This window comes from Dendronephthya gigantea, unplaced genomic scaffold (assembly GCF_004324835.1).
Source record: "Dendronephthya gigantea isolate DGI-Jeju-01 unplaced genomic scaffold, DenGig_1.0 000020F, whole genome shotgun sequence".
Taxonomy (NCBI): domain Eukaryota; kingdom Metazoa; phylum Cnidaria; class Anthozoa; order Malacalcyonacea; family Nephtheidae; genus Dendronephthya; species Dendronephthya gigantea.
The window spans coordinates 906,335-934,238 of NW_021163030.1; the positions used below are offsets into that span (position 1 = coordinate 906,335).

Consider the following 27,904-nt stretch of genomic DNA (forward strand, 5'->3'; position numbering starts at 1 on the left):
CTTAGTTATCTATAATTTATTAAAATTTCCATAGCGTGACTTCACATAAGTACGTTTACTAATGTTGGTATCTTTTTTCAATAGTCAAGACTGTAATTACTGATTTTTTTTTCAATAGCCGGAACTGGAATGTTACAATTAATATTCAAGTGAATACAAATATATACGCTTAATATCTCAACACATGAAATTGTCCACCATTATATATATGTCTCTGCCTCTCTGGGTCAATCGAAGAAACTGCAGCTTGTCCGCCCATGCATTACTCTGCATGTCCATGCAGTCGAATGCATAGAAAAATTGGAGCCACGTTGTATGTATGGCTGTGTGATCCTATTGTATGTAATATAGTTCCTTCAATACTGTCATGGCAGCCATTGATTCACCCACGGTTAATTTAATATCTAAAATAACAGTCTGATTAACTTTGTAGGTGGATCATTATATATAGATCAATACGCATGCGTCGTTTTATGCAATAGCGAAGCGGCTTTTTGGCAAAGTTCGCCCCGATATTAACCGTTTTGCCTATGCAGATAATGTATGACTAGGAAGCGCTTGTAATTGGTTAAAGCTTTGAAAATACACGTACCAAATGCGTAACTTGGAGCAATACATCAATTCCCTCCCAAGTTTACCATGGGAAGGATGACTACCTCTAATAGTGAAATTCTTTCAAGAAGTATATATATATGAATACGAATAGGTTTATTTTTCTGTAACCATCATGCAATTACACATGCATGACCTTGGATATAGGATAAAATTATAGAATGCGAGTTCAAATCTCGCTCGAGGCAAGGAATTATTTGTTGGCATTGTTGCCTTATATGGCAATACCAGTTTATTGAAAAACCATGCAGTTTAATTGTTTCACTTATAGCCAGCTAAATTTAGTTAGATATTCCAATTCACAAGTAGGCAATCACCTCAATTTTTCTCATCCTACAGGCCTCGTTATGCTCGTATAATCCACCACTGGTGAAACGTCATCTATCAATATCTTACCAGCCAGATTAAATTATTTCTACTGAATATTATGTTCATATTTTAGGAAGTGTAGTCTGTGTGCATCATTAGAGTCTTTTTGCCACGAGGGGCGAAGAGCACGTACTTATTATTGTACAGATAATGTAGGTAAAAAATTAAAAGAGTATTGCTAGGAAATATTGATATATTTCAAAACTGAAAAAAAGCCATTTTCTTGTTCTCAGCCATTGTACTTGATAACTGGACCCAGGTATCAAAAATCCAGTATGCATGGAAACCCAGTTCACAAAAGAGTCGCACGATCTGCATTCTGTTCCGTGTTTCCATCTTTTGATAAACTTTCTCGAAGTGGCGTTGCATGTCCGTTGCCAGGCGACGATGATCCAAATGCTGTGGTAACTTTACCTGACTCGAAACTATTATTAGACGTTGTGCTCGGAACTGAAACAACGCATCCCAACTGTCGTCGAAACTCTCGACTAAAACTTTCGTTGCAAAACGAGTAAATGATTGGATTAGACGCACAATTCAAAAAATCCAAAACATTTAAAACATCCATAACATCCCAAAAATTAGGAAATTTATCGACGACAGCGTTACCGAAATCTAACCACATCCACATAATAGATGAAGGTAATGTTAAAAAAGCGAATACTAGAGTCACTATAACCAACATCTTAATAACTTTTCTTGCTTCTTTTCCTCGAGCTTTTGCTAAAGTCCGATTAGCTGTTTTTGCTTGTCCCTTAGTTAACTCAAGTGCAATTGAAATATAACATACTGTTATGATAAATAATGGTACTGCATATTGGATAACGAAGAGTGAAGCGGTATAAATCCTTCTTTGTTCGTGATGTGGCCATTCCTCTTCACAAGTTCCTTCTAATTTGAGGTAAATAATGTAAGGAATTACCGTGCTTGTAGCCAATACCCATAAAAGAGCGATCACTGAACTAGCCTGTTTTACAGATAGTTGTCTCCGTAACGGCTTTAAAACAGCCCAAAATCTTGTCACACTCAATGCAGTCAATGTAAATCCTGACACAGTAATTGTCGCAGTCTGTGCAGGATATAAAACACGACACATGATTGCTCCGTAGGGCCAAGCGTCATTAACTGTTGCATATACGTCAAATGGAATACACAATGTGTATAAGAGGTCACTAACCGCCAGGTTCATTATGAAGTAATTTGTGACAGTTTTTACTTTCATTCTTCGGCATATAACGAAACAAACCATCGTGTTTCCAATTAAACTTATCAGGAATATAATGCAGTATATAGAATACTTAAAGATAATAAACCATTTACGATCTCCCAATCGAAGGTCCTCTCCTTCGGTACCATTACTAGCATTTGCCGTCATAGTTGTGTGAAGATTTTCAGTTGAGATAATACTATCCACGTTGTGACAATCTTTATCAGTATCACGCTTTCACTTTGCCAATTCTTCTAGAAAAGATCTTGCTTTAGATACACACCTGAAAGATATTTATGACTTGGTGAAGACACGAATTGAAATGTCGTTGTTTTGACAACTAAGTAGACACACACAATATTTATTCGGGTATATATAAACTAAGCACTCTTATTCCATTTCAATGAAGAATCTTGAAATGACAGCTGCATAAATATCAACATACGAGGCATATCCATCTTTGCTGTGAATGGACAGTTGTAAATCAAATTTACTATGGCAGGAAGACTATACATGCATGTGGCATGTCGACTTGTTTTTAAGTCTGTTCTGATATTTACATGAGAACAACTCACATTACTACTGCTACCAACAACATTCGTTACATTCGTATATACATGTCATGATACTGATGAAATACTCGCTATGATAAAAACAGGCTGTGTTTTTAATATTTGAATGCTCGGTATCCTATCAAACAAAATATTTTTAATAACAAAACAACACATTAACAGGTGAAATTCAAAACATAAACAAATATTATTAAACTTATTGCCGCTGTATTGCCGCTGTTCTTCTTGCCGCCTCAGTTACAATTAAAAAATCCGAACTAATGGCCGACGTGAATGAAGTCTACAATCGTCAAATTTCAACACAGCTATATAGAAGATACAATGATGTTGACCAAAATTCTACTTTGTCAATACCAAAAATTTGAATGTGCAATACAATTTATTTAAAAGCACACTATCATAAGGAAGTAATTCATGTATGCCTCCCTACCCCTGTAATCTCTAATGACATGAATACATTCTGGCCTGGCCTTAAGCTGAGACAAAGGCAATGCACACAATTGAACGTACATTATATATATGATATTATTTCTGTAATTTAATCAACTTTCTCTAATATTTTCATGAGTTTAATTCATGGATTTGCATGATTCAACAAAAGTAAAGCCTATATAAATAAATATATATACTTAATATGTACAAATAAAAGCCAACAATAAATTATATAAGGTTATTGATCTATGAAAATAATTTTTCTACATTGACATGCATGGAGATGCTACGCCTGAAGCAGCTAGTATATGTAGACCTCGCATGATACTGTGACTGTGTGCATGTGAACATCTTAGGCGGCGGCCGTAATTAAATAAACGTCCCAGCTGGAAAACTCAACATGGGCGTATCAATTCTTTGACATAAGGTTGTAAATCTTATCTACTGAAGTCATATTTTATAGCTATTTTATTATATAACAATAAATGCTTGAATGACAAAACATTTCTAACGAAATAACTTGGTGTCCCGCAGAGGTCTGTTGTGCGTCATAAGTGCTTGTGTTATGGCCACGAATTTATAACCGCAAACTTATTGTTTAAAACCGAAAAGTCGGTGTTTATATCAGTATCGGCAGCGTTGGCAAAATATTTATAATATTGCATTTCACGTAACTAGGTAATATATATATTTATTATATAATATGCAGTGTTTTATTGACAAATCCGCCATTTTGAAAAGCGATACTGAATAACACATTCATGATAATAACACATGTGCGATTATCGTGTTTGATCCACCAATTTTGAATCAGGCAGGGGGATAAAAAACGTTTCAAAAAACAGTTTTTTATTATTACATAATAAACATGCGCTCACTCGTTCGATATCATTCTCAAGTTTCGGAAATAAATTCCATATTTCCAAGCATCCATGTATATTCTAAAATTCCAGAATTCGGTTGAAACTGCATGACGTCATTGTGGTTCACTCAGTTAACTCACTGCATTCAATGACATCGATAAAGATTTTTACAACGACGACGTGCATGCATGCGTGTATTAAACTTTTACAGGTAAAATTCTATATTCCTTGGCGTGATGGACAATTCGTCTCAGCCAATCACAGGACTCTATTTTACCGAACGTGATGATGCTTTCCTTATCAATAGTAAATTGGTTTTGAAATTTGTGCCTGACTCATTACAGGAAATTTTTATTTGCATATAGATAGATACATGCATGTTTTATAGATGTAGGCCGTTTCATAGTATTCTAATGCAATCTAAATTAATAACAGTTGGCTTGTTTGTATTCATTTTATATTTCTATCCATAGCTATATATAGTGTATACCGCTGAATTTGACGAAGAAAACGTTTTCTTAGTGCAATATATATGATCATTTCAGTAGCTACTCAACATACAAAAACATAATTTTTCATCAAACCCATGCTCGAGTATTACAGCACATAGCAGAAACAGAATGGCAGTAATTACACCATATGGCATGAATTCTTATAGAAATCATGAAGGCCCTTACAGATGGAGACGTCGAGAATTTTTTTGCTTTTTTTCAGACTGCATGATAATTCTTTCTTTGATGAGAATTTCTTTGAAGGGTTTCACACGCTGTTCCCTGGTATTTTAAAACGCGCGCGTCTTTACCTAGTAACTGTCTCGCCGGTAGGTGTTTATCATGCAGTACGTCTTGTAATGTGGCACTCGAAAATTACTTCTATTCCGAAAGTTTATTCTAATGATATTATACAGCTATGAATTATATATAGAACCAGGGATTTATCACCACAGGTTACCCCAATTACGGTCACCCCAAACAACAATAAAATTAAAACAACACTATATACAACACTACAAAAGACCCTATCACTACAAAATGGGAAAGTCCAATTGATTTACAACTTCAATTTCCGATGTTGCATCCGCCATCGAATTTTCGCCCAATGTTTAAAGCTCAGTTATATAGGGTCTTTGAGGAACGTGAAACCGATTGAATACATTATACTCAAGTCTATAGCTATGTAGAATCATGGGTAGAATCACGTTAGAATGGCAGTCAAACAAGACTGGTTTTAATATCATTAAATATATGTGAAACGAATAATGAAGCAACAGCGAAGTTTTGGCATCGCGATAGCGCGCTGGTCTCGAATTAACAAGAATAATAATTAAACTTTTGCAATAATAGCGACAGCAGCATCCAGACTTTTTACATAACATATGTTATGTTGGCAACAATATAAAGACAATAGTATTCAAATTTTCTAACTTACCGATAATCTCAGGACCCGAAATATATACATGTGCATCAGTGATTGTCAGTTGTCACTCGATTTCCATGCAACAAATGAAGGTTTTAATTCAAATGAAATGTTTTTGATTACTTATGGAATTGGAATATCTAAATATAAATTACTTGTAAAATTGAAAAACGCGTATGAAATGTTCGATAAAATCAACTATATGTGACGATTTTCTAGTGAAGATTATAATTAATTAATTTTCCACCCACATGCAAACAGCCCAACAGTTATCACACGCCGAGAATAGAAATGCATGCATGCATAGTCTTTCACGTCGACATTGCATGTTCTTCCTAGCTTTCCGCAGCGCACGCTAATTTCAATAGTTTTTCATTTTGAGAGATTTTGCGTCTGCGAATAAAGTGGGCAGTCTTTCATCGAAATATATTTAACCATGCAAGTATGCACGTGGAAAAATACGTCTTTTTCAGTATTGCCTATATACTCATTGCTGTACCTATAGCCGATATACATCAGTATATAAGTGAGATTTCTAGCACGGACATACAAAAGAGAATCAAACACAGTCACAATGAAAATTTCGCTCACGGCAACGCGTGCCTAATTCAGATGCAGGTATAGTTGTACAAGTCCATCCCCCACTAAACGCGACAGCAGTTTGATTCTATATTAGATGCCGATATTTTAGAGCCAATGAGGAATAAGGCTTTTTGCCACGGGCACTGGGTATAAGATAAATGCATTAATTCTCTAACCAATTGTGTAATCAGCTGGTCAGGTGGACCAGCTAAAAAGTATAGCAAGAAATTAGAAAGCAATAAATATACCATAAACATATCCGCAGTCGCAAACATCTTATATATGAGCAAGTGTTATTTTGTATAATAGAAAATAAGAACTGAATATTATATATATTATATATATAATCCTTGCATTAATCTATGTCATGGACATAAGAATAAAATCGATATTCGGCGTCGTTCAAAGTATTTGGTGTAAAAATTTATAATCGTTCATATATAGACCTATATAAGCAGAAAGAGACTTCTATAAAATTCTGAAATGATTAAATCACTCTAATATTATTATATTATCGCGGATTCCATTAGGCCTATAATCGTCAGGAATTCTGTGACAATTTTTTCATCAATTGTCGCCTTTTTGCGTTTGGTTTGGTTCTCACTGCATGTAGATTTGTGAGAAATCATGATTTTAACCTGCCTGAAATTCATCAATAACTACAGCAAACAGAAGATTAAAAAATTTACAAAATAAAACAAACACCGAAAATAAACATCTTGCATGTGTTCTTCAAAATAAAACAATTAGCTATAAGAGTGCAAAGATAGAGTCGGTGAGGCTTCATCTTTATCCCAAAGACCAATACCGGCTATGGAAATAAAGACGAAATGTGACTCTGATTTACACTCTCAGTTTTTATGTTCAATATCAAGAATCCAAGATGTCTATTTTCGGAATTTGTTTTACTTTCAAATTAATCAAACACAGCGTTAACTCTACTTTGAATATAATTAAAATCCTAACACACGAACCATGCATATTAAGCCGGACAAAGTGTAAATAATTTCTAGATGCAAAAAAATATTTCGCAATAAACTTGAGTTTACCGTCGATATTTTATTGCCGGTGCAATATAATTCTTATTTTATACCTGCGATATACAAAATATTCTGCGCTTTAATTTAAGAAATGCATGCATACATAGGCACAAGTGATGACATTGATTCTCTATAACATCACGTAGCTCGCTATAATCAGGATAGAATAATACCGCCACGCATGCAGTCCTTTACGAGATTCAATGCCAAGCTATATGCCGGTATACATATAGTATTTTTTTTTAAAAGAGAAGCGGCTATACTAGCCGTACGCCCTCGCTCAATTGCTCGTTCATGTTTCGTTCAACTTACTTGATATTTTTCGTTGATTTGTATTGAATTTTCCTCTTGCAAATTCACAGTTTCAATCCTGAAAATAGAAACACTGGTTAATAATTATCCAGTCCACTAAGGTAGAAGATAAACATTCATTTGTTTAAATTCTATATAGCTATATTATAGAGAACCACCTCGTCAAGTATACAGCTCACGTATAGTGCTGTTATTTGCATGATTAACGCGAAATAATCACACGGAATTAGGACAATAAATATTCTTACTGATCGAGCTGCCTGCTATATGCAATTATATATTGACGTTTCTTCAGTCCAGTCGGTAAGGCAACTGTTCAAACAATTCTATTTCTCAGCCTAATCATTATGCCAAAAATATTGCAGTTATAGTATCAAATTTTGATTGTATGTAAAACTTACGCAAATATCGGTCTATAAGACACATAAATGGCAATGACAACGAAATTAACCCCAGTAAACTGATGAACCACAAAGTAATGAACTGATCTCTTGTTTCGTTTGCAACTTTATCTAATATTAATTTTGTTTTTGTTTTTTTCCCTCGCCTACCTTCACCTACATTCATGCATGATTATATAAAGTTTGACATTTCAATATTTAAAACCTGCAGCTGGATTCGCTATCATCACTAATTTTCTTCACTAAAAGCTCATGCAACGTAAGATATCTTCCAGACAACATACGCAAACGTGACGTCATTCCCCTCATCTACCTCTCCACCACTGCATGTCTTCGTACAATATCGTGTTTGATGCCATTATATTCGGCCTGGGCAACCCATGAATGCAACCTGCATGATTGTTTCCGATGCAAAAGATGATATATAATCAAACATTCTTCCTTTTTTGACTGTATAGATGTGAAGTCTGACGTTATCGATATATTATGGCTAACGATCGACATTTTGCATGTTTTGTATGTTTGTGGGATGAATGACGTTTATGAGGCGTTATAAATTAATCAATCACTTACAATAACTTGAATTTTGTGTCAAACTCGGCAAGTGCCTGATCTAAAATTCATGCCATACTATTTTGTATATATATGATAGTGTAAGGAAATATTTTTTGCCAGATTGGTCTGTCAGACCTCTTTAATTACATCGGCTTTACGCATCTTCAATTTCGGATTCTGAACTGCAATTCAATTTGCAATTATTTCATTTACAGTATATGATAAACTTGATCAAGAAACAATATTTCTAATCTCATTAATAGACTATTGGCTAGTCACACACTTAATAGTCATACCAAACCGCTCTCAATTATCTTAATTATTTTACTGCCCAACCGAACAACAATCTGTTGGGTATTCACGTTTAAAACACAGGAAAGAAAAGACGAAAAATTATCTTTCTTCTATTTCAATCTATGTTCTTTTGAAAATAAAAGAGAAATAAATGATAATGCATTGCCTTTCTTGTATGATTGCGACAGCTGTCTGAGAACCGAAACGAAAAATTATAGGTTGCATGGGAACATGCTTGCATTAAGCTAAGAATTTAAACCACATGCAAGATGGCGGCATGCAGCAATCATCCGGTTCTCTATATCTCTAGTCAAACATATATAGATCAGTGAACACAGCTGGTTTTACTATGAGTGTTGTTCAATTATCGTTATATTATATTTTGTCTGTAACAAGTAACAACGCGGTATTCCCTCATCATATCGGTGACATATACAATGTAAGTCAGCAACATTGACTTCATTACCTTTGTATGATGGAAAAGATTAAGAGTTCAACAGTACTCAGGCAAAAATATAAATTTTAACGCTTTTTAACGTCATGTAACGTTTAAAACGTTGTACGTTGTTTAACGTTGTAAAAAGCAAATATAACCTTCGTAGTTTACATGTAGAAGAAACCTCAAAGATCGTAAACAATGTGTAATATACAGTTTTGTTATATTCAACAGATAAAGCACAACATGTGTGTGAAATGAGCTCAATGACGTCACCGGGGAGAGAAGTGACGACCGGGAAAGTTACCCTTGTACGTTATCGCAAAATAAGTATTGTTCTAAAACAGTCGATCTCACTTCTTTTTTAAATTTAATTGTTTGCTGCACTTGAAGGCATTTTATTACGCGATGTATATTTGCGTGACGAAATTTCAGGAACGGGCAAAATCAGTTGGTATACTTCTCTCCCTCCGTGGACCTATTTTACTTCTTATTTCATCTATTGTGCCATACTTAGACCCTTTAGGCCTGAGAATTTTCCATTTTACTACTCTCCCAGGGAAGCTGTGCAAATATTCAAACTATGATGAGAAGACGTGTTGTTATGACGCCTGACATTAGACATGCGTGAATATGAAACATGCCGCTAAAACGGCACACGATCAAACACACTGATGAACATGAAAACTTGTATTTGAAGAAAAAAACTGAATAAATCTCAGTATATACGAGTTTAGGTTTCAAAATCTGATAAGGATTACTTATCACCAATTGCCCCAACTGCAAAGAAAGCCTTCAAAAGCAATCATGATTATGACGAGCCGAACAACGCATTTTTGCTTAGTTATTAGGTGGAATTATTAGGATGCGAATGAAATCAAGTTTGGAAACAGATTCTGTCAGTCTAAAGATGTAAAAGAAATATGTTTTGACGTAAATCTCTTTCAACATATTCAAATGAAATGAAATTGTTTCCATACGACAAACATTTACGCTTGGTAACTAACAAATTCATCGTCACTAATATTTCGTGAATGGCGATCAGGATCATACAAGGCTTTGTTGAGATAATTATCTATTGTCAATTAATTTTAGGCGTCTAAAAAGAAGTTTTATAAAATTGAGTTAACTGAAGTGTACTTACATGAATAAAGTCTTAATTTCAGCCATATTTTTCTCATTATAAGAGACAAAAATAATATTTTACTATGATATAAATCCAATCCATATATATACTGCTGAATAATGCTACCAAGAAACGTCTAGAGAAAACTTAGCAGTGTGAGCCTCATAAAAGATGTCAACCCAAGCAGGGGCACATTGGAATTATTTATACGAAAAGGGGATAAGCGCGATCAAAAGGACCGACTAATGCCCAACCAGAAGCGAGTGGTCGATTGTTGGGTAAGCCACGTACGTAAGCCTCATTTGCACCTCGCAACTTCACATCAATCAAAACAGATTATAGGATAACTTCAGGTAAAGGATACAGGTTCGTTTTTGCTGTTCCACAGCTGGCGCAGAACCTTATGGAAACTTTAAATTCCTTCGTTCCAGCTTGAGAATTCAAGAGCATGGCCTAGGTGAATTTTAAAACTTGGAGAGAGAAGTGTTTCGCCGTTTTTTGTATGGGCCATTTTTTTTACATATTAAATCTATTTTAGCAAAAATTTCCCCATCCTCAAGTACAATTGCATGGCTTATGGCTATAGTCTTATCATGCATCAACTCTGTACTCAGCCCTCGGAGGTTTACACACTTTACATCCAGATCCCTCAAGTAAGAAGGAGCTTTCAACAGTGTGAAAGATAATATTATTTCGTTGCCAGGGAAACGTCTGTCGCGGCTGGTATGAGGAATCAAAACAACTTAATAAATGTTTTGTTGTGGAGGAAATGCCTGATCTCAGCGGCTACTGAAGTGGAATAAAAACAACATAACAATGTTGCGTTGTCGAAGGAATGCTTAATTAACGTGGCGGGTTAGTGGGAGGAAGCCAAATATAATCTTTAAACCAGAAAAGCTGCTATGGCATGAAAAACGTTGCCTATGTCGTATAGCAGGATAAGCAGACCCTTCACCGGTCACCGTTTTCATTAGAATAAAAGACAAGATCGTTAACATTTTGGAGCATCGATATTTCTTCAGCAGTTTCGGTTGTTTAGGGAAGTAACAAGGTGTGCGGCAAAACTGAAAGTGATGATAAAATTTGTCAAGTAGCCTTGTCAGAACGACAGGAATTAACCATGAAAAATGGTAAAATAAAAAACTCATCATCAAATTAGAATTAAGTTCTATATAAAGCCGATCATGGAAAAATTTTAAACCCGACCTCCTCTTCTAAAAGTACTGAAAATATTGTAAAAATACATGCATGCTCATCGAGTCAGAAAATTCGCAAAGATATCACAACTGATTATAGCTAACCTCGTTCCCAGGGTCTCGATTAGCTAAACATGTTTACTAACGTAGCAACTAGCAATGATTAGACAAAAGACATATTGGATCATGGTGTCTTTTGGATTGCCTAGAAATTTAACTTACGCAAGCGATCGTTGGTACGGTGCTTCACTTGTTTCGAACCGCATAAACCTTTCACAAAACCTAATGACTTTACTATAAACGAAATATAATACATTACAATTTAGTAATCCATGTGTTTGCGCATGCACGCTTCCATACCACACCTCCAGTATGGAGAGCCAAGTTTTCAAACTTTGGAAAACAAGTCATGATTACATTCCCTTTCGTCTTTACGAAAACACGCTGGTTTTTTTACCGAGGGTTAATTGCAAGTACATTTACGAATCAGCCATCTGCGAAAGTAAAGTGCTTGCGTAATGACTGATTAGAATTGTTATCAAACAAGTATTTTTGCTTGACAGATTCATACTATTATAATAATAGGGTTTTACCAAAAGAATCATGTCACCTATAATAGTGTTTTAAAATGAACCTCAGGCGTGATATCTACGACTTCATATGTCTCATTGCTATTTACTTAAAATTGTAAGTTCAAAGTGTTTATATTTGAATTTCCCTAAGGTTTTTTCCCCAAAATGACGACCACTTCGACACAATCTTTTGCACTTTCAGAAGATCATCTGGTGAAGTCGCTCGGATCCGCTTAGCTTACGACGGTGTTTTTGAAAGGAAATATAATACTAATCCACCTTTCTGAGTTGTTAAAAGGTAATAACCATATGAACATACACATTTGGCTTGGGCTTGTTTTAATTCATCATCAAATCAATATACTGAAAACAATTCCACAATACTTAGTCATGCACTTACCCTGATTGATGTCACTTATATTTCACGACACAAATTGAACACTTTCCCTTTGAGATTTAGAGTGCATTTTTGACAGCGTTGATACAGCGCTAGCCTATGTCACAAACTATTTTTTTAAATATGCTGCGGCCGAAAAATTCCAAAAAACGTCATTGTGTAAAAGTAAACGATTAGGGCTAATCTTAAATAGTCTTGGATCCTTAGTTGTAAATATAGTACTATATATTATCGCTGTACTATATATTAATTGTATTGCTTAGTAATGTTTTCAAATTTCAGAATTTCAGGAATAAATGCATGGATACAATGTCCATGCCCAAAGTAGCCTAAAAATTTGACAAGATCAACCGGATGCATCATTGGAAACAGATCAAAGGAAATCTCTTTAGAAAATCTCTAGCGGCAATCTGGCATAATCTGGCGTAGAATGGAAACTAACAGATATTAGGGAGTTTTAGTTTGACGTTTACAGCAAACCGCAAACCGCAGTTTCACGTTGCCGTTGTTACAAATTTGACTTTTAGTTCGCAGTCATTTACCTATACCTTATATTAGTTATATATGTTCGAACGATACAAAATTGGCATTCAATAAACAGTTTCGATGTTAGATTGCTTTTAGCTATTTCTAATGCTTCGATTTTTTTTAAATCAAATGCAATATGTCTACTAGCAGTGTTCATATGTGAAACGAGACATTATTGCAATGACAATTCGCTGAGGTAAATGAGCTACGTGAAAATACACCTCCAGCGATCGAAAACGTGAACCGCAAGCGTCAAACGGCAAAATTTTAACGTCAACTCGTCAAGCCGCCGTTTGCGGTTCGCGGTTGAAAAAAACACGTCAAACTAAAGCTCTCTAACATAATTCCCAAATTCCTAACCGAAAAAATGGTTAGATTACGTCAATAATAATTTGATAATAAAATTAAAAATGTCGTCATTGTTCTGTGTTTAATACGATGTAAATAATTGTACTTTTACCACATGATGCGGTACCAGGCAGGCCGAACGACATGCTTCCAACCATGCAGTGTAAATGAAAATATTGAATATTATGTCATGGAGCCTTATTTGTTTTCATCGCACATCAGAAGAACTTCAGAAGAACAAAATATTATTTCCATATGCACTAATATATATGTTACAACAGATATGATGGTATCAAATTTGCGTGACAATTAATTATTGCGCCAATTATTTCTTAAACATTCAATACGACAAACCAGGGTGAGAATATTTTGGGAGAACGACCTGGCTAAAATATCCATAACATGCATATGCATAGTACTAAGAATTTCTTTCTCGGTGGCCCAATCACTTTATATAAATCGTGTTCAGTTCCCCTACACCGCAGTCTGATGATTGCTATTTTCACACCATGCTGCAATCACAGGAAATCTAAAATTATATCACACTTCTCCGACACTACGAAAAAACTAAATTTAAACCGATTTATAAGAAAAAAATATTAAGGGGATTGAAGACAGGCATGCAGGATCATGTTTATTATAAGATTGACTGGCCAATAAAATTCTCTCCACACCTTTGCTCATGCTATTGTTGGTTCACATGGTTTTCAAATAAATAACATCATCATTTATACTATTACGAAGATAATTTGTCGTCAGCTTTGGGATCGCACCAAATAAGAGAACAAACAGAGATTAAAGAGAGCAAACGCTGACGCATGCAAGTGATCTTTAGCACTTTAGAGTTGCCGGTAATAAATAAATTACATTATTATTTTAAACCCAACATTTTGTCCATAAATCGGCATCTGTAAGAGGAAGTACTCATGCACAGATAATAACAGCCTCTGCTCTACATCATATGATATGAAATATATATAGACAAAAAATTCGGATGTACTATTATTGCATGTTATTGCTATTAAACCATTCAATTTGCGGCCGAGATTTACCGTGTTGATACGTTATCTGTTGATTTTACAGCATTCTTTCCGGCAGGCGAAGGTGTAAACACATTGCGTGCATGCGAATGAATTATTGAACACAGGAGTATAATTAAGTTAGAAGACCTATAGAAGGCCTATGGAGTTACACAATTACATGCACTGATTGATGAAATCAAGCCAGTGAATTTCAAAAGACTGAGATGAAAATAAGGATCGATATTAATATATTGATGTGGTTTGAGAAAACACAACACGTTTACACAATATTAATCATGTTTTCTTTATGTGGTGTAATAGCCACCATATAAACACTCAAGGTAATTAACCTATACAAACTAATGAATGTCTGTTTTCGACATTTTCGAGTGGTATGGGCAAAGACGTGTCTCATCATAAACTTTCATGTTTCATCATGGAGAATGAAAAACATAAAACTATTGATACAAAAGATAAAATCATAAACCCACACAGAACGAAGTTGATCTTCGATGTTCAAAAAACCTTTGATCTGTTGTTCATTGGATAATTGATATAAAAACAATAGCGACTTAAGGACTTAGGCACAATTTAGTGAATTCCTATTAGGCCAAAATTATTATAATGTCGTGCGCTTTACTCAATAAACAGTTTGTCAATATTTATTTAGTAAGTTTGTCTTACCTCGAGTGTTGTCGAGTATATTTTGTAGAAATCTTCTTTCGAGACCGACTAGGATGAAATGTTCACACATTGCTTCTTACTGGCAACTATACTGATCTATTATATTGCGGCAAATCTATATCTTTCAACAACAATGTTCCCGCCTCCAATAATGTATGCGCTGCCAAACATCAAATGTATAATACTAAATCATTTAAGTAAATGATGCCAAACAGTTCAGGTATATAGTGTATAGTAAGTAAAAACTGGGTAAAAGACTAGTCACTAACTCTGCATTTCTTATTTTTATTCATAATGGGTTAGGAGGAAACGATTTTCCTGTGTCCGAACTATATATGGATACATGATCACGCGATTAATTTTAATGTCATCCTATCTCGACACCACAGCTACGTTGCATATAATCGAGACACCAGACCCTAGAGAAACTCGCCCAATTATATCACAGGACGCTTCCTGATCAACATCCTATAATTGTACCATGAATAGTTTACATAAATTAATTCTATACTGGGTATCTGGATTGTACTTTTCATTATATTTCAATCATTTTTAATACCATATGGTTTCTCCAAACATTTTTTACAATAATTTACGACTTGTTCTATAACTCAAATTTATGGAAAATTTAAAGAAGAGTTTTAACATCGGACAAAAAATTCTTTGAATGAAACTTTATACGGTATCCATCGGCTAACCCGTAACGACCCAAATGTTCACACGATAGATATAGCTACTTTTCACAGTTGTCGCTAGGAATCCCGTTTTCCATTTGTGCAGTCACTGCAGTGGCAAGTGCAACAAGGAATATGTTTACTGCGTTAGAAAGACAGTTTATTTTTGCTATATTTCATTGGCTGAGAATATCACATGACAAACGACCACCAAACCTATTGTCCGCGGCATCGTATGATTTTCTAAATTTTGGTGGATTCCTCGACTACACAAAGCAACCTCAATTTACGCCACCTTAATTTAAAGTCATGCATCCTTCCAGTTTTGATGAAATTATGCAGAGTTAGGAAACTATTAGTGCGCGGAGCCTGGAGATGGGCAATATGCCAGCTCATTGTGTCTAGTAGCACGCCAGACCTCTCAGAAGGATATTGCGCACCAGTTTACATGAAACGCGAGAATCCTACCATTTCTCCTTCTGGATTAGGTCGGTACTGGAACTTGTTAATTCTTTAATTTAAAATCCAAGTGACTACAAATTTTGGTAACCAGGCAGCTATAGGCCCTACAATCTTTGCGCGCATGGTCATCCATATGGCTGGTACGTTATTTTACTGGAAACTTTAATTCCATTTTATTGATGGACTATAAAAGTGAACCACAAGGAAGCCACTCGACTGACTCCAGACACCGCCGCGGAAGACAATCAGACGAAATTAATCCGGTTTTCAATATGTTAAGCATTGCGAAATCATATGGCAATTTATTTACAATCATGAAATATCTTTTCAACCAATGTGTTGAAAAATTGTGTCTCGCCGAAGATCATTCCAGAGTGAAAAAAAAATTAATTTCATTTCTTTTCGTGGCAACCTCTAGTGGCAACCTAAAAACAACCTGGAAGTTTTTCTGATAGTGATGGGTCCATACTGGCGGTTTAGATCGATTTCAATGCAGGCTACATGCATATGAACCATCGTAAAAATTTGAAATCATGATTAGTCAGCCAGCTTCGGAAGGTGGCCTGAGATCTATCTGAGGTTTATGTCTAAACGCTGATGATTGGATATCAATCTATCACAGCCTCGCTCTCACGTTCTTCCCACCAATCACACTGCTATTGAAGGAACTTTTATTACTACTGAAACAGAGAGGAATTCATGACTGTAGTTAGTAGGTGTCCAGGTCACTAGGATTTACTATTTTACAAGGATTTGTTAGGTTACTAGGGTTTATTGGATGACCAGGGTTTACTAATATAATGAATTTGCTAGATTACCATTTGCAGGATTTACTATAAGTTATTATAGGGTTTACTATTATAAGTTACTAGGGATTACTAGGTTAACTGCTAGGGTTTACCAAATAACCACGGTTTACTATAGTCATCAGAGCTTACTGAATTACTAGAATTACAAGATTAATTTCATATAAAGAGCTTTAGATCTTTACTAATTGTGATCGTAACACGAAAGGTCAATTATCAACCTAGATTTCCAGCCGCAATTCAGTGCATGGCAATAATTTGGAAACAAGACTTACAATATATAGAAATTACGCAATTAATGCACGCGATATTGTGATTATGACGTGAACGCCTGCGATAATAAATAAGGTGTCACCGAAAATAAAATCTCTGCTAGATCTTGACTCATGGCTGCCAGACCGATCCGTTAGCGAGCTAAGTGTAAACAAGCCCCAAAGATGGACTCGGGTCGATCTGGGTGACACGGATTTTGTCTTTTTTTTAATGTGAAGTTAGATCCTTTGCAATGTCATAATGCATGCATGCAGTCGCTAAACAGTCAGAAAAATCGAAAAAATAGCAAAGTAAATGGATCTAAAGTAAAAGGATGGAATGTATAAAATTTTGTGATGTTAAAAAATATACACCCTCTGGATTTTAAGAATTTTCAGACATTTTCAAAAATTATTCTTTCTTTGACAGTAATACTACATATCAGTTCAGTATATCTAGAGTATCTTAACAACATGAGTCATGAAGGCACACTGGAAAACACCAGAATGGCCAAAAATAATTAAGCTCCTCAGAAAGGTACTCAATAAGATTAATCTCAATTTACAGCTGATTCCAAAAAAAGTGATCGAATTTTTCCAATTAGGGCTGTGAGCCTGACGGTATAATTGGGGTTATATGAGTGAACGAAGCGAGAAATATATGGGAATACAAGCCGTATGGCATACCTATTTGTGCTTCGGATCACCTTTCAACACTTTGAGGTACCCCACAAAGCAAAGAAAAAGTCAATAGCATACCCCCTGAACCCCTACGTCCCATAATCCTCCAGTGGGTATTTCACCTTGTGCTTCGCTCACCAATAGGTAGGTTTTTTAAGCGTGATAGGAATGATGGTTATCCATCATACCTTGCACGATCAATCAGTGTCTAAAATTTTCAATAGCCAGGACTATACCTTTTTTATAATTATATATAGCTGTATACCACGATAAAGTGATTATCTATATAGCGCGATAAGAATTAGAGCATGCACAAAATGAAGTCAAGCATAGACAAAATTGTTATCTAGATCAAGTAGGAGAAATGTATAGAAGCAATAGTTACATAATTACATTGCTGAATTCAATTCGGTATTCTTATGCCTGACATTTTGTGAAGTACGCGCATGCAGAGCACTGTATATAGTGGGGACTCTGGGGATTTTAAGCGCTATACTGCCCTTATAACATACACAGGTATAGCTGCATAAAAAGTTGTGAAAGATAAAGCTTTGTGAGTGGATCAAATAATTATATAAGCACCAGTATGGAAGATTCTGTACATAGTGTTCGAGATAAAAATAAAAAGGCGTCCAAGATGAAATGGGTAAAACAACTGCCTCAAATATACAAGAAAAGTTAGAAAACTACGTTTCAATCTCATGCAGATCCTGGGCAAATATATGAGAAGTCGCCACCCATGCATGCACGTCGCCATTCATTCCAGTTATGGACTTATGGTTATCTTAGCATGTATCTATACATATTTCTCTATATAGATAGTGACAATGGTCTCTCTTAATCCAGGGTACTTACGTTTAACCTTTGCAGAGAAATGTTAAGTTATGTTATTCTCGGTTCATACACTAAATTGCTTTCCTTGGCTTTCCTTCATATTTCGACCATGTCCTCTCAAAAATTGCGCATTTTCTCTATAGTCACACGGTTTAAAAGTCATTCCGTGACTGGCTGTCTGCAGGATATTTTTTTATATGACATGAGACGCAAATTCCCAGTAAATCTGCCCCAATTTGTACATTATGGAGAAAGATTAATAAACACGTGCAGCGTTCATGCAAATGTGGTAAGTGGATGCATCATGCAACGATGCAAATGATACGCTGTCATTTCAACGCTTGCTATTGCGGTTTTTCTCCCTTCGCATTGATTTGACGGAAAAAACTGGGAATGGCGAACATGATCACGTACAAAACGCGACCTTGTAACATGTTTGTCTGCAACATGTTTCTCCCATTATTATTTATTGCGGTCATTTTTTATGGTTTATTGATGCATGATTTTCATCATTAATTAACTTTATAGCTTCATTTAAATTGTCGGCCAACGCGCAGTTTAAATATATGTCTGGCTATATATACCAATTGCCATGACGAAGGCTTTTTAATACAATAATAATTATTATCGTACTTTGTGACCAAGAAGGCAAGATGTCACTGCACGAATAATGGCTTTGCAAAGATTTCATGATGCCCGAATGGCTGCTGGACAATCGATTTCATTTTCGTGCAGTAAGAAAATCACATTTTAAGTTACGCAAGCATGAAGCAACCTAACAAATATTTTGAACGATTTTGCAATATGCATAAGAGAAAACGTGAAGAATAAATAGCTACATCATCGACAGGAGCGGACATCATCGACAAAACGTTGATGGCACTAAAAACAAAAGCTATTCTTTCTAATATATATACTGATATATACACGCTTTGATTCATTAATATCAAATATCCTGCATTTGGTTTGAACACACAAAGCGTCAGTATTATAGTTTAAACTCTTTGCATGCATCAATAACTTATCACATTATCAAATCTATAAACCGTTTATAGAAACAATCAAGATCCTGTTGAACTAACCTTACTTATTTTGTACCAATACTGACTTTGGTCATTTGGAACTGGAATCCTGTATTTTGTAATTTGCCCTTGATCGATAAATTGGCAATAAAATAATTATAGAGCTTTACAAAGCAGTGTCATTTTACATGGTTTTATTAAGAGCTTACTATTATAATAATATTCTAAGAATGTTTCCTGCAGCGAAAGTATTAAAAGGTCATGATAGGTTTTATGATGATGCATAAATATGTATTATAACATGCAGTCTTCTTTCCATTCAGTAATCTATAGAGGACAGGCGTAGAGTTATTCAAACCATTGGGATGGCAGAAACCTCAGGGGCCAGTTGTATAAAGCACTATAGTTAACTTTTAACGGTACACTCTAAATTTCGAAGTGTCCGACAAACACCAAATAAGTGTAAATACACACAATTTTGGTGTAAATCAGTATGTTACATCCACAAAGTGCAAATTTACCCTTCGAGGTGTATTATTACACCAATATTGTGTTTCCTCAACACCGATTAAGTGTATAGCTAAAGTTTACCTTCTTTGGCGTAAATTTACGCCAAAAGTCGGTAAATAAACACCGTTCTTGTGTAATAAAGCACCACTTTGGTGTAAACATTATCGCTATAATTTTGTGTTGAGTGAGAGCTTGGGCGTGCATGCATTGGAAGCTTTTGTCGGAAAAAAATTGCAAATGGATTATCATTTTTTATATTCCTAAATAACTGGGCAAAGAGTCCCAAGTCAGGAGCAAAAAGCAATTGTTTTCTTAAAATAAGCAAAGCTAATTCCAAAGTCTTGTTCAAAGAAAAATGATTTGTTCTTTGTTTATATCTTTCTTTTCATATTCAGAAGAGATGACGGTTTTGATGCAAACGCGACGGTTTTGACGGTTTTATTTCAACATTCTGAATAAATCCCGTAACGCCGTAACTCGCGCAGAGAAATGTTGATAGGATTGCACCACGCTCTCGATGCATGCCGGGATAGCGTCGCTTCGCAGTTCGCACGACGCACGTTGTTGTTTGTTCCTTTGCAAAGTATAAATCGAGAAGTATTTTGAATGTATATTAAATTTTACTGGACATTATGATACAAGATTGCCTGGAGAAGATCGAGGATATTGTTTTAAAAGTGACTGGGAATCTCAGTCATCTCAGAGGTAAGGTTTTAAAATTATACGCGCAAACAGACGAAAGCTATATATTTTGAATTTCGAATTTGCCGCGTAAACAGTGTACGTATTTAACAGAAATATTCACAGTTTTGCTACTCATTCCCACCAAAAAAAATGAATGATTTATAGAAATATGTTATGCCGTGGTTATACTATAGGTACTATGCCATATTAAGTGTGATATTGATGTAATGATGTTGGCTAAACCATGGTCAAATACATGAATTTATGTTATATATTAAAATATGAACATGAAACTGATTGAAACATCTGCCATAACAGACTTACTCAATCTTAGGATTATGATGTACGGAATCTTAGGATCTACATTAATTTTGATTAAGAATTTGAATGACATAGCTGTTATATTGCCTTTTAAATAATTTTTATATGCATCCTTTATTAGATGGTGGATTAACAAGTGCCAAGTGGTGATGTTTATAAGTCTAAGTCATCTAAGTCTGTAATGAACGAGCAGGAAAGTATGGTAAGTAATGCATTATAAGGAATTGTGCAATGCTGTTGGATTATTCACCAACCATATGGCTCAGTTTTAATTGTATAATAATATAATAATAGCACCAATATGATATATGCCTAAAATACCTGTGTTGTATTTGTATTTTTAAGGTGCCAAGGTCTTTCATTTGATGAAAAATATCAACTTGATATTAGTTCAGTGAAACAAGAAAAGAAGCCATTTGACTTGGTTTAAGGAAATAAGGTAAGGAAAAGATCAGTTCAATGTTCATGTGTCATACAAATTGCAAATTCATTGTGTATTAATTTCACCTCCATTATTTGCTTCTTATTTATAAACAATTGGTTATATAGTTAGTTATCATGTAATAGATATATCAAAAATCATTGACAGCTTACCAGATGAACATTTGCTATCTAAATTTTCTAATATGCTTGCTTTTTGTTTTTTTTTAGGAACATGGATTAATTGAGGTAGTACTAGTGTGCGAGAAACTCAGTGGATGAGTGGAAAGTCTCCTCTTTAATGGTTAATTGGATTCACAGTGTTGCAGAACTTAATTTTCCAGGACAAAAATACTCCAGGTGATCTTATAAATATGCTCATATTTGGGAGGACATATACCAACTTTACAAACAACTAGTCAGTAATCAAAGAGGAACATTGCTCAGGAGTTAATTACTTTAGCTTACGGTATGTGTTAATAACAATAATTGAAGACATGCAGTGAGTTTGCATAGTTCTAGATGCACTTGTCTTCTTTCATAAATATTTTTATTCAATTACCTCTGGGTTCATTATACAGGGGCTTAATTTCAATAATTTGAGTTGTTTCAGCTAGTTTCATAAACTTGCCAATTGGCAATTTTTAATTAAGTCCTTGAAATACTTGTTTTTTTGAGCAAGGTATGCACAAACCTAGCAGTACTTTGAACTATTTCTACATGTAAATATTTAGAATTTATTCATTCATTCATATGGGCACTAAGTAAATAGTTTTAATATTTTGGACTGATAAGGAATAAGAATAATGTATAATTTTGCCTATGTGATATTTCAAAGCCTACTAATAACTTAATTTCATTGCTAGAAATGAAAGAAATGTATAAGTAGGTTAGAGGGCATATTTGTCCATTCAATTTTGTAATTTTTTATGCTTTATTATGTTCCTGCTTATTGTGCTCATAGGTTTTTAAACAAATACATAATTTATTTATCTTTAATAAAATTGTTTGTTCAATATAGAAGTTCACGTCTGTTCATCATGTAACGATCATTACATCAGTGAATGCAGTGGTTATCAAATACACCTTATGGTGTATATTGACCCCATAAAGTATAAATATACACTTTTCGGGGTAAATATACACTTATAGTGTTCCCCCCAACTTGGTGTATAAATACACTCATGGTGTATATTGATACTGTAAAGTGTAAATATACTCCTTACAGTGTAACTATACACTATTCGGTGTACATACAGAGGCAAGAGCATTTACACCAAAATTGGTGTAAATATACCCGGTTGAGTGTATATTGACCTTTAAGAAGGTGTATATTTGCACCTCTTTGGGTGTTTGCAGGGAGGCAGGAATTTACACCTTTTTTGGTGTTTGTACAACACTTGGAGATTTAGAGTGTATAGTTAAGGGCAGAATTGGCCAATCAGAGTCGTGTATTTCGGCGTTAACTAGGATTTAACTATGCAAAATGTAGATAAAGAGTTTTATACAACCGGCCCCATATGCTCTAAGCGCCCAAAGGCATGTGCGTTATAGTTATAGTGACTGCATGTATTGCGTCACTCTTTTGACGGGGTTGCATGCATGGGTATACGAAACTGCCATCTTACACATGAGGGTTATCACTCACAAGTGCAGTTTCTCTAAAATAAGAACTTCGGTGATTTTCGGATTACCTGAAAATTGTAACGAAAACTTTGAAGTTTCGAGCAAATGCATTTCGTCTTTATTGAAGTTATGGGAACTGCAGGAATATTCAAATTTACTTTTAATGACGTTTATATGCCCACTGAAAAAAGTAATTCAATTGAATTTTACTATTGGTTTTACTTTGAAAGTATTTAGAGTGAAACCAGGGGGCGAACATAAAGAAAATAACTTGGGGGTGTCCTACATTCTGGGACTCGACTTTTGTAGTGTTTGTAATCGGCGGTTTTTAAAACTAATTTCACGAAAGCTGGCGGGATGTCACCCCCTCCCCCTCCCTCAGCGCAGTCTTGTCTAAGACATTTAATTATGCGTCACCCCCTCCCCCAGCGCAGTCTTGTCTAAAACATTTAATTAGTATGCAAAATATAAATATGAGTAGAAAGAGTGTCATCGCGGCCACATCGATTAACACGAGAGAGTAAAAGTGATATGATCTGATAGTTGATCTAAACGTTATAATAACTTACTCCTGCATGAATAATTATCATTATATTTGTAAGCAAATTATTTGAAAGCGTCACCCGGAAGAGCTAAACACTGATCCATATTTCGCCACCTTAATTTTCTGCCGCAGACCAATAAATTCCCTTCTAATTTTGTCGATATCTGTGTAATCAAAATATATCCTGATGTTTTTTTATATTATGTTTTTTTTTAAGGCCCTCATTTATTTCATCCGGAAACCATAAGCAGCAGGTGACCTGAAATCGCACAAGTTGTCAAATAAAATCCATTTCTTGGAAATGAAATATACCTTAATTTGGTTTCAAATTTGTCAGAGATATTATTACCAATAATTACAAAATTTTGACTATAGTACTTTTGACTATACTCCGGGTACTGTAACTCTGTAACTACCGGAGTCTGAAAATGCGCATTCTTTTTTCTTGGGCGACGCAAGTGTTGCCCATTCATAAAAAACAACAAATATAACAAAACATAATTTACGAAATAGCTTTGTAGGTCGAAGCAAGTAGTTTTTTCACAACTATATGTATTTGCTTTCAATTATTACTGAATGGATTGGTTTTCGGGCTAGATCAATATTAACGAAGGCAAGGGGCAAATATAAACGACAAAATGCAAACATTTCACTGATTTCAGGCTATTGTAAATTTGTGTTAAGCATATCTACGGCATACAATGAAAGCGCAGATATACTAGGAAGGAATGACAAGTCAATAGTAAGTGAGCCTTATAGGTTAGAGCAAGCGATGTGTTTACAACATATTTGTTTCATTATTATTATTTTTAAACTCTGGGCAAACCATCCAGAAATACTGACATGTAGTTGTACTGTACTGTACATCTGATTTCAAACCAAATGTCATTAAATATTTCTTTCAGTGACTGTCATATTAGTGCCATTGTTAAATATTATATCTTTACTGAAAGGTATACCTTTCCATTTTGTTTAACGCTATCGTACCTGCGGAGTGAACGCCTGACGCGGCACCTTGTTTTATAAAGAAGGCAAATATAAAAATGGTTCATTTTCGACAACCCTTAATTTTGAGCACTGATTGAGGGCTAAAATATAAGCGCGAGATCACCTTGCAGGGTCTCTTAAAATAGTTTATGCCTCTGAAGCCGGCCGTATATAAACTTTTCGTTTCGTAAAATCAATCACTTAATCTATAAACCATAGCTGCCAAAGTTTCCTCAGCACTCGTAAACACATGATAAGTAACATGCATGACTTGCCTGAAAGATTGAATTATATAACTGAATTATACCCTTTGTCTCCGGTTGTAAAGTCTTTAAATTCCTTCCTTATACAATAATACAAGTGTTAGGTTTTGTGTCATCTTTGCTATGATTGGCGTGGATGCATGAAGCGGGGATCTCTTTCGGTCTTTCACAAATCTTCTCTTGGCAGCAGGTAATTAATCATTTACATACGTACAAGAATGATCGAGTATTTTAGCATCCAATTTCCTCACATATAAAATAATGGAAACTACATGGCTATTACAAAATATTAGACACCTTGATCAAATGATCTTGATACTGAAGGATTTGCCATCCGTCGGTTAAAAAAAGTGCATGTTTATAAAAAGCGTTATTAGTCCAAATATTCATTTCAACTGACAGTATACTCGTGACATATTAAAAAATGCCGTTTAATTCTCGGATATCAGCATGAGAATGTTTGATATATTCAACTGGTATTGACCCATCTCTGCATCTCTATCTATGCGACGATTGAGTTCTACGTTATGTTTTAACTAAACGGCGTATATTTTTAGGTTGCGTTCATCATATATTTAATGAGATGATGTGATTGATATAATACATGAGGCTTATCATCTGATCTTTTTTAGGAATTTTTACCGTATGCGAAATGCACTTTATAAGGGTTTTGATCGAGCCTTATGCTTGAGAAGAGATTTTGAACGAAAATCCTGATTAAAGAATTAATCTTTATCATGCAGTCACGTTAGAAATAGAAATAGATCTCACACACAGACGAAGAACTTTTTATGTGCCGAATGGAAAATAAATTAATCTAAACAAAGACTTCGTGGTCATTAGCATAAGGCTCGGCACATGAAAAGTTCGATGTCTGAGACGGGCCTTAGCAGTGGCAATTAAGGCTAACGCAATTAAAGTTACTACAGCTCTAACTTTTTCTCATGCAGATAAATATGGTTAGAGAAACGTAACCACTGAATTTCCCAAGAAATCCACTTTTTTCTTAAAGCACGAAAGATATAAAACTGGCCTGGGAAACACAACAAATGTCGAGTTGCTAATTTATGCATTTTTTTATCACATAAATTATATCTATAAGCTCTGAAATGCCACTGAAACGCCGCTAAAACGATCATTTACAAGCTATTATTAAAAAATAATAAGCCTACTAAAACATTCTTGCTTCATGCACAAAGTGGATTTCTTTGGGAGAAGAAATTTTTTTATCGTTTTTTTCTGTATAACCTATATCCTTTAATAGAATAAAGCTAATAGATTACTTTACACCAATTGCCCGAGTTGGTCTAGGTTGCATTGGAAATATTTACATTTTGGGCAGATCAGAAACAGTCAAACGGAAATAGTTTATTCATGCGATCAAAATTCAAGGAAAACATGCAAATATTTTGTCGGACAACCATTTCCTGGAGGGGGAAATTCAGCCTTTATAGCCGGAGTATTTCACACAAGCAGCTGGAACAAACAATTACATATTTGACTGACTTTGTACGACAATATTATTGCTTGACAGATCGCCAGTTTTGGTCATAGTTAAGGGCCTGTTTACATGGAGCAAGTTATCTCTGCTAGGCGAGGTAAAAAGCGCATCACATCAAAGGCTTAACCTGATTAGTCTTTCATTATATGCAGTTTTCACCTCGCCTAGCCGGGATAACTCGCTCCATGTAAACAGGCCCTTAATCAGAAAAATAATTTGAATTATCCTGGTTGGGTTATTTCAGTTACCGTGGTTACAATATATATTATAGGAAATCAATCCTTCAAACACTGAAGATTTGAAATAAATATCCCGAGAACGTTTATAAACCTAACTAAATCCATGCATGGTGATTTGCAGTCTATATGCAATTATTTACCTCTACTCTAGATACACTTTAATGAATAATATTTCTATCAAATATTATCGTTCCTCAACGCAATATAATTAAAAAAGGTATGATCGAGGGATGGTTTTTGATTGCAGCCTCGCAATAACTCATATATAATATCCAAGTTGGACTGAATACATGCATGATTTATGGATTATTTAATTAAAAGTAATTAAAAATCGAAAATATTTGATGAAAATATGATGTTCTATTAAACCAGGTTCATGTCAGAACTTGCACAAATTCGAGTTCCGCTTGTTTCAGTCAACACTACAGTCTAGTTTATCATCTGGACTTCGTAATGAATAACATGAAATGCAACAATCGCGCGTCATGTTTAAGTGTTTATCTCATTATTATATAATTTTAGTTTATCGTCTCTGATTCAAGATGAACAAACTACCGCTGTACTGTAGAGTCGAAAATTCCCGAAAAACTTACGTGGGTTTTGTCATATAAATGGTGAGGTATCATTACGCATACCTGCGGCTATTTGAATGGGGCATAAAATTTGAAAATATTATGCTATACTATAGCCTATAAATATGTATTTTATTTGTACTTTTCATAGTTCCAGTAATTTTAGTACATAATTCAATTATATTTTGACAAATCCGAGACGGATATTAGTGTTAACTAACCTGCTAACGATTCATTGATAAGTTGATAACCAGCGACAACCAAATTTCCTCACTGCATGCATGCATGCCAAAACGCATTTGATTCGTTCTGTCTCCTCCTGAACAATCGAACGATGTTGGGGTCTTGCCTACTCAAATTACACGTTTAAAAAGTACACTTAATTAACTTACACACGTAATTTTTGTATAAACATGTTATAAATTCTAATCAAGCTTATAAAAGTAGAAATGTTTGCGAAAAATAGTCTCTTTCGAAGCCTTGCACATTTTAAGAATGTTTAAACATATATATTAGCAAGTCATTGACCTGGTTAATAATTTT

The 27,904-nt window shown here is 34.8% G+C and overlaps 1 protein-coding gene and 1 long non-coding RNA gene across 8 annotated transcripts; one reads left to right on the forward strand and one right to left on the reverse strand.

Moving 5' to 3' along the window:
- Positions 1–27,649, reverse strand: LOC114521370 (neuropeptide FF receptor 2-like). Of its 6 annotated transcripts, none has more exons than XM_028541792.1 (3): positions 27,583–27,649; positions 7,406–7,463; positions 1–2,471 (listed from the first exon to the last, which is right to left on the reverse strand). In XM_028541792.1, the coding sequence occupies exon 3, from the start codon at positions 2,354–2,356 to the stop codon at positions 1,274–1,276; it is 1,083 nt and encodes a 360-aa protein (XP_028397593.1). In that variant the 5' UTR covers positions 2,357–2,471; positions 7,406–7,463; positions 27,583–27,649; the 3' UTR covers positions 1–1,273. The 6 variants fall into 6 exon arrangements, with proteins under 6 accessions (XP_028397593.1, XP_028397596.1, XP_028397595.1 ...); XM_028541795.1 differs by lacking the exon at positions 27,583–27,649 and adding an exon at positions 25,094–25,277; XM_028541794.1 differs by lacking the exon at positions 27,583–27,649 and adding an exon at positions 19,755–19,817.
- LOC114521373 lies at positions 20,744–21,927 on the forward strand. 2 transcript variants are annotated; one of them, XR_003686801.1, is made up of 4 exons: positions 20,744–20,909; positions 21,331–21,411; positions 21,555–21,648; positions 21,861–21,927. It is a non-coding gene; the product is annotated as an uncharacterized LOC114521373 (long non-coding RNA). The 2 variants fall into 2 exon arrangements; XR_003686800.1 differs by having other exon boundaries at positions 20,744–21,411.
- Positions 27,650–27,904: the final 255 nt, after the last annotated feature.

Excerpts from the sequence above, each read along its gene's own strand:
- LOC114521370 (XM_028541792.1), bottom strand. The coding sequence starts at position 2,356 with ATGACGGCAAATGCTAGTAATGGTACCGAAGGAGAGGACCTTCGATTG.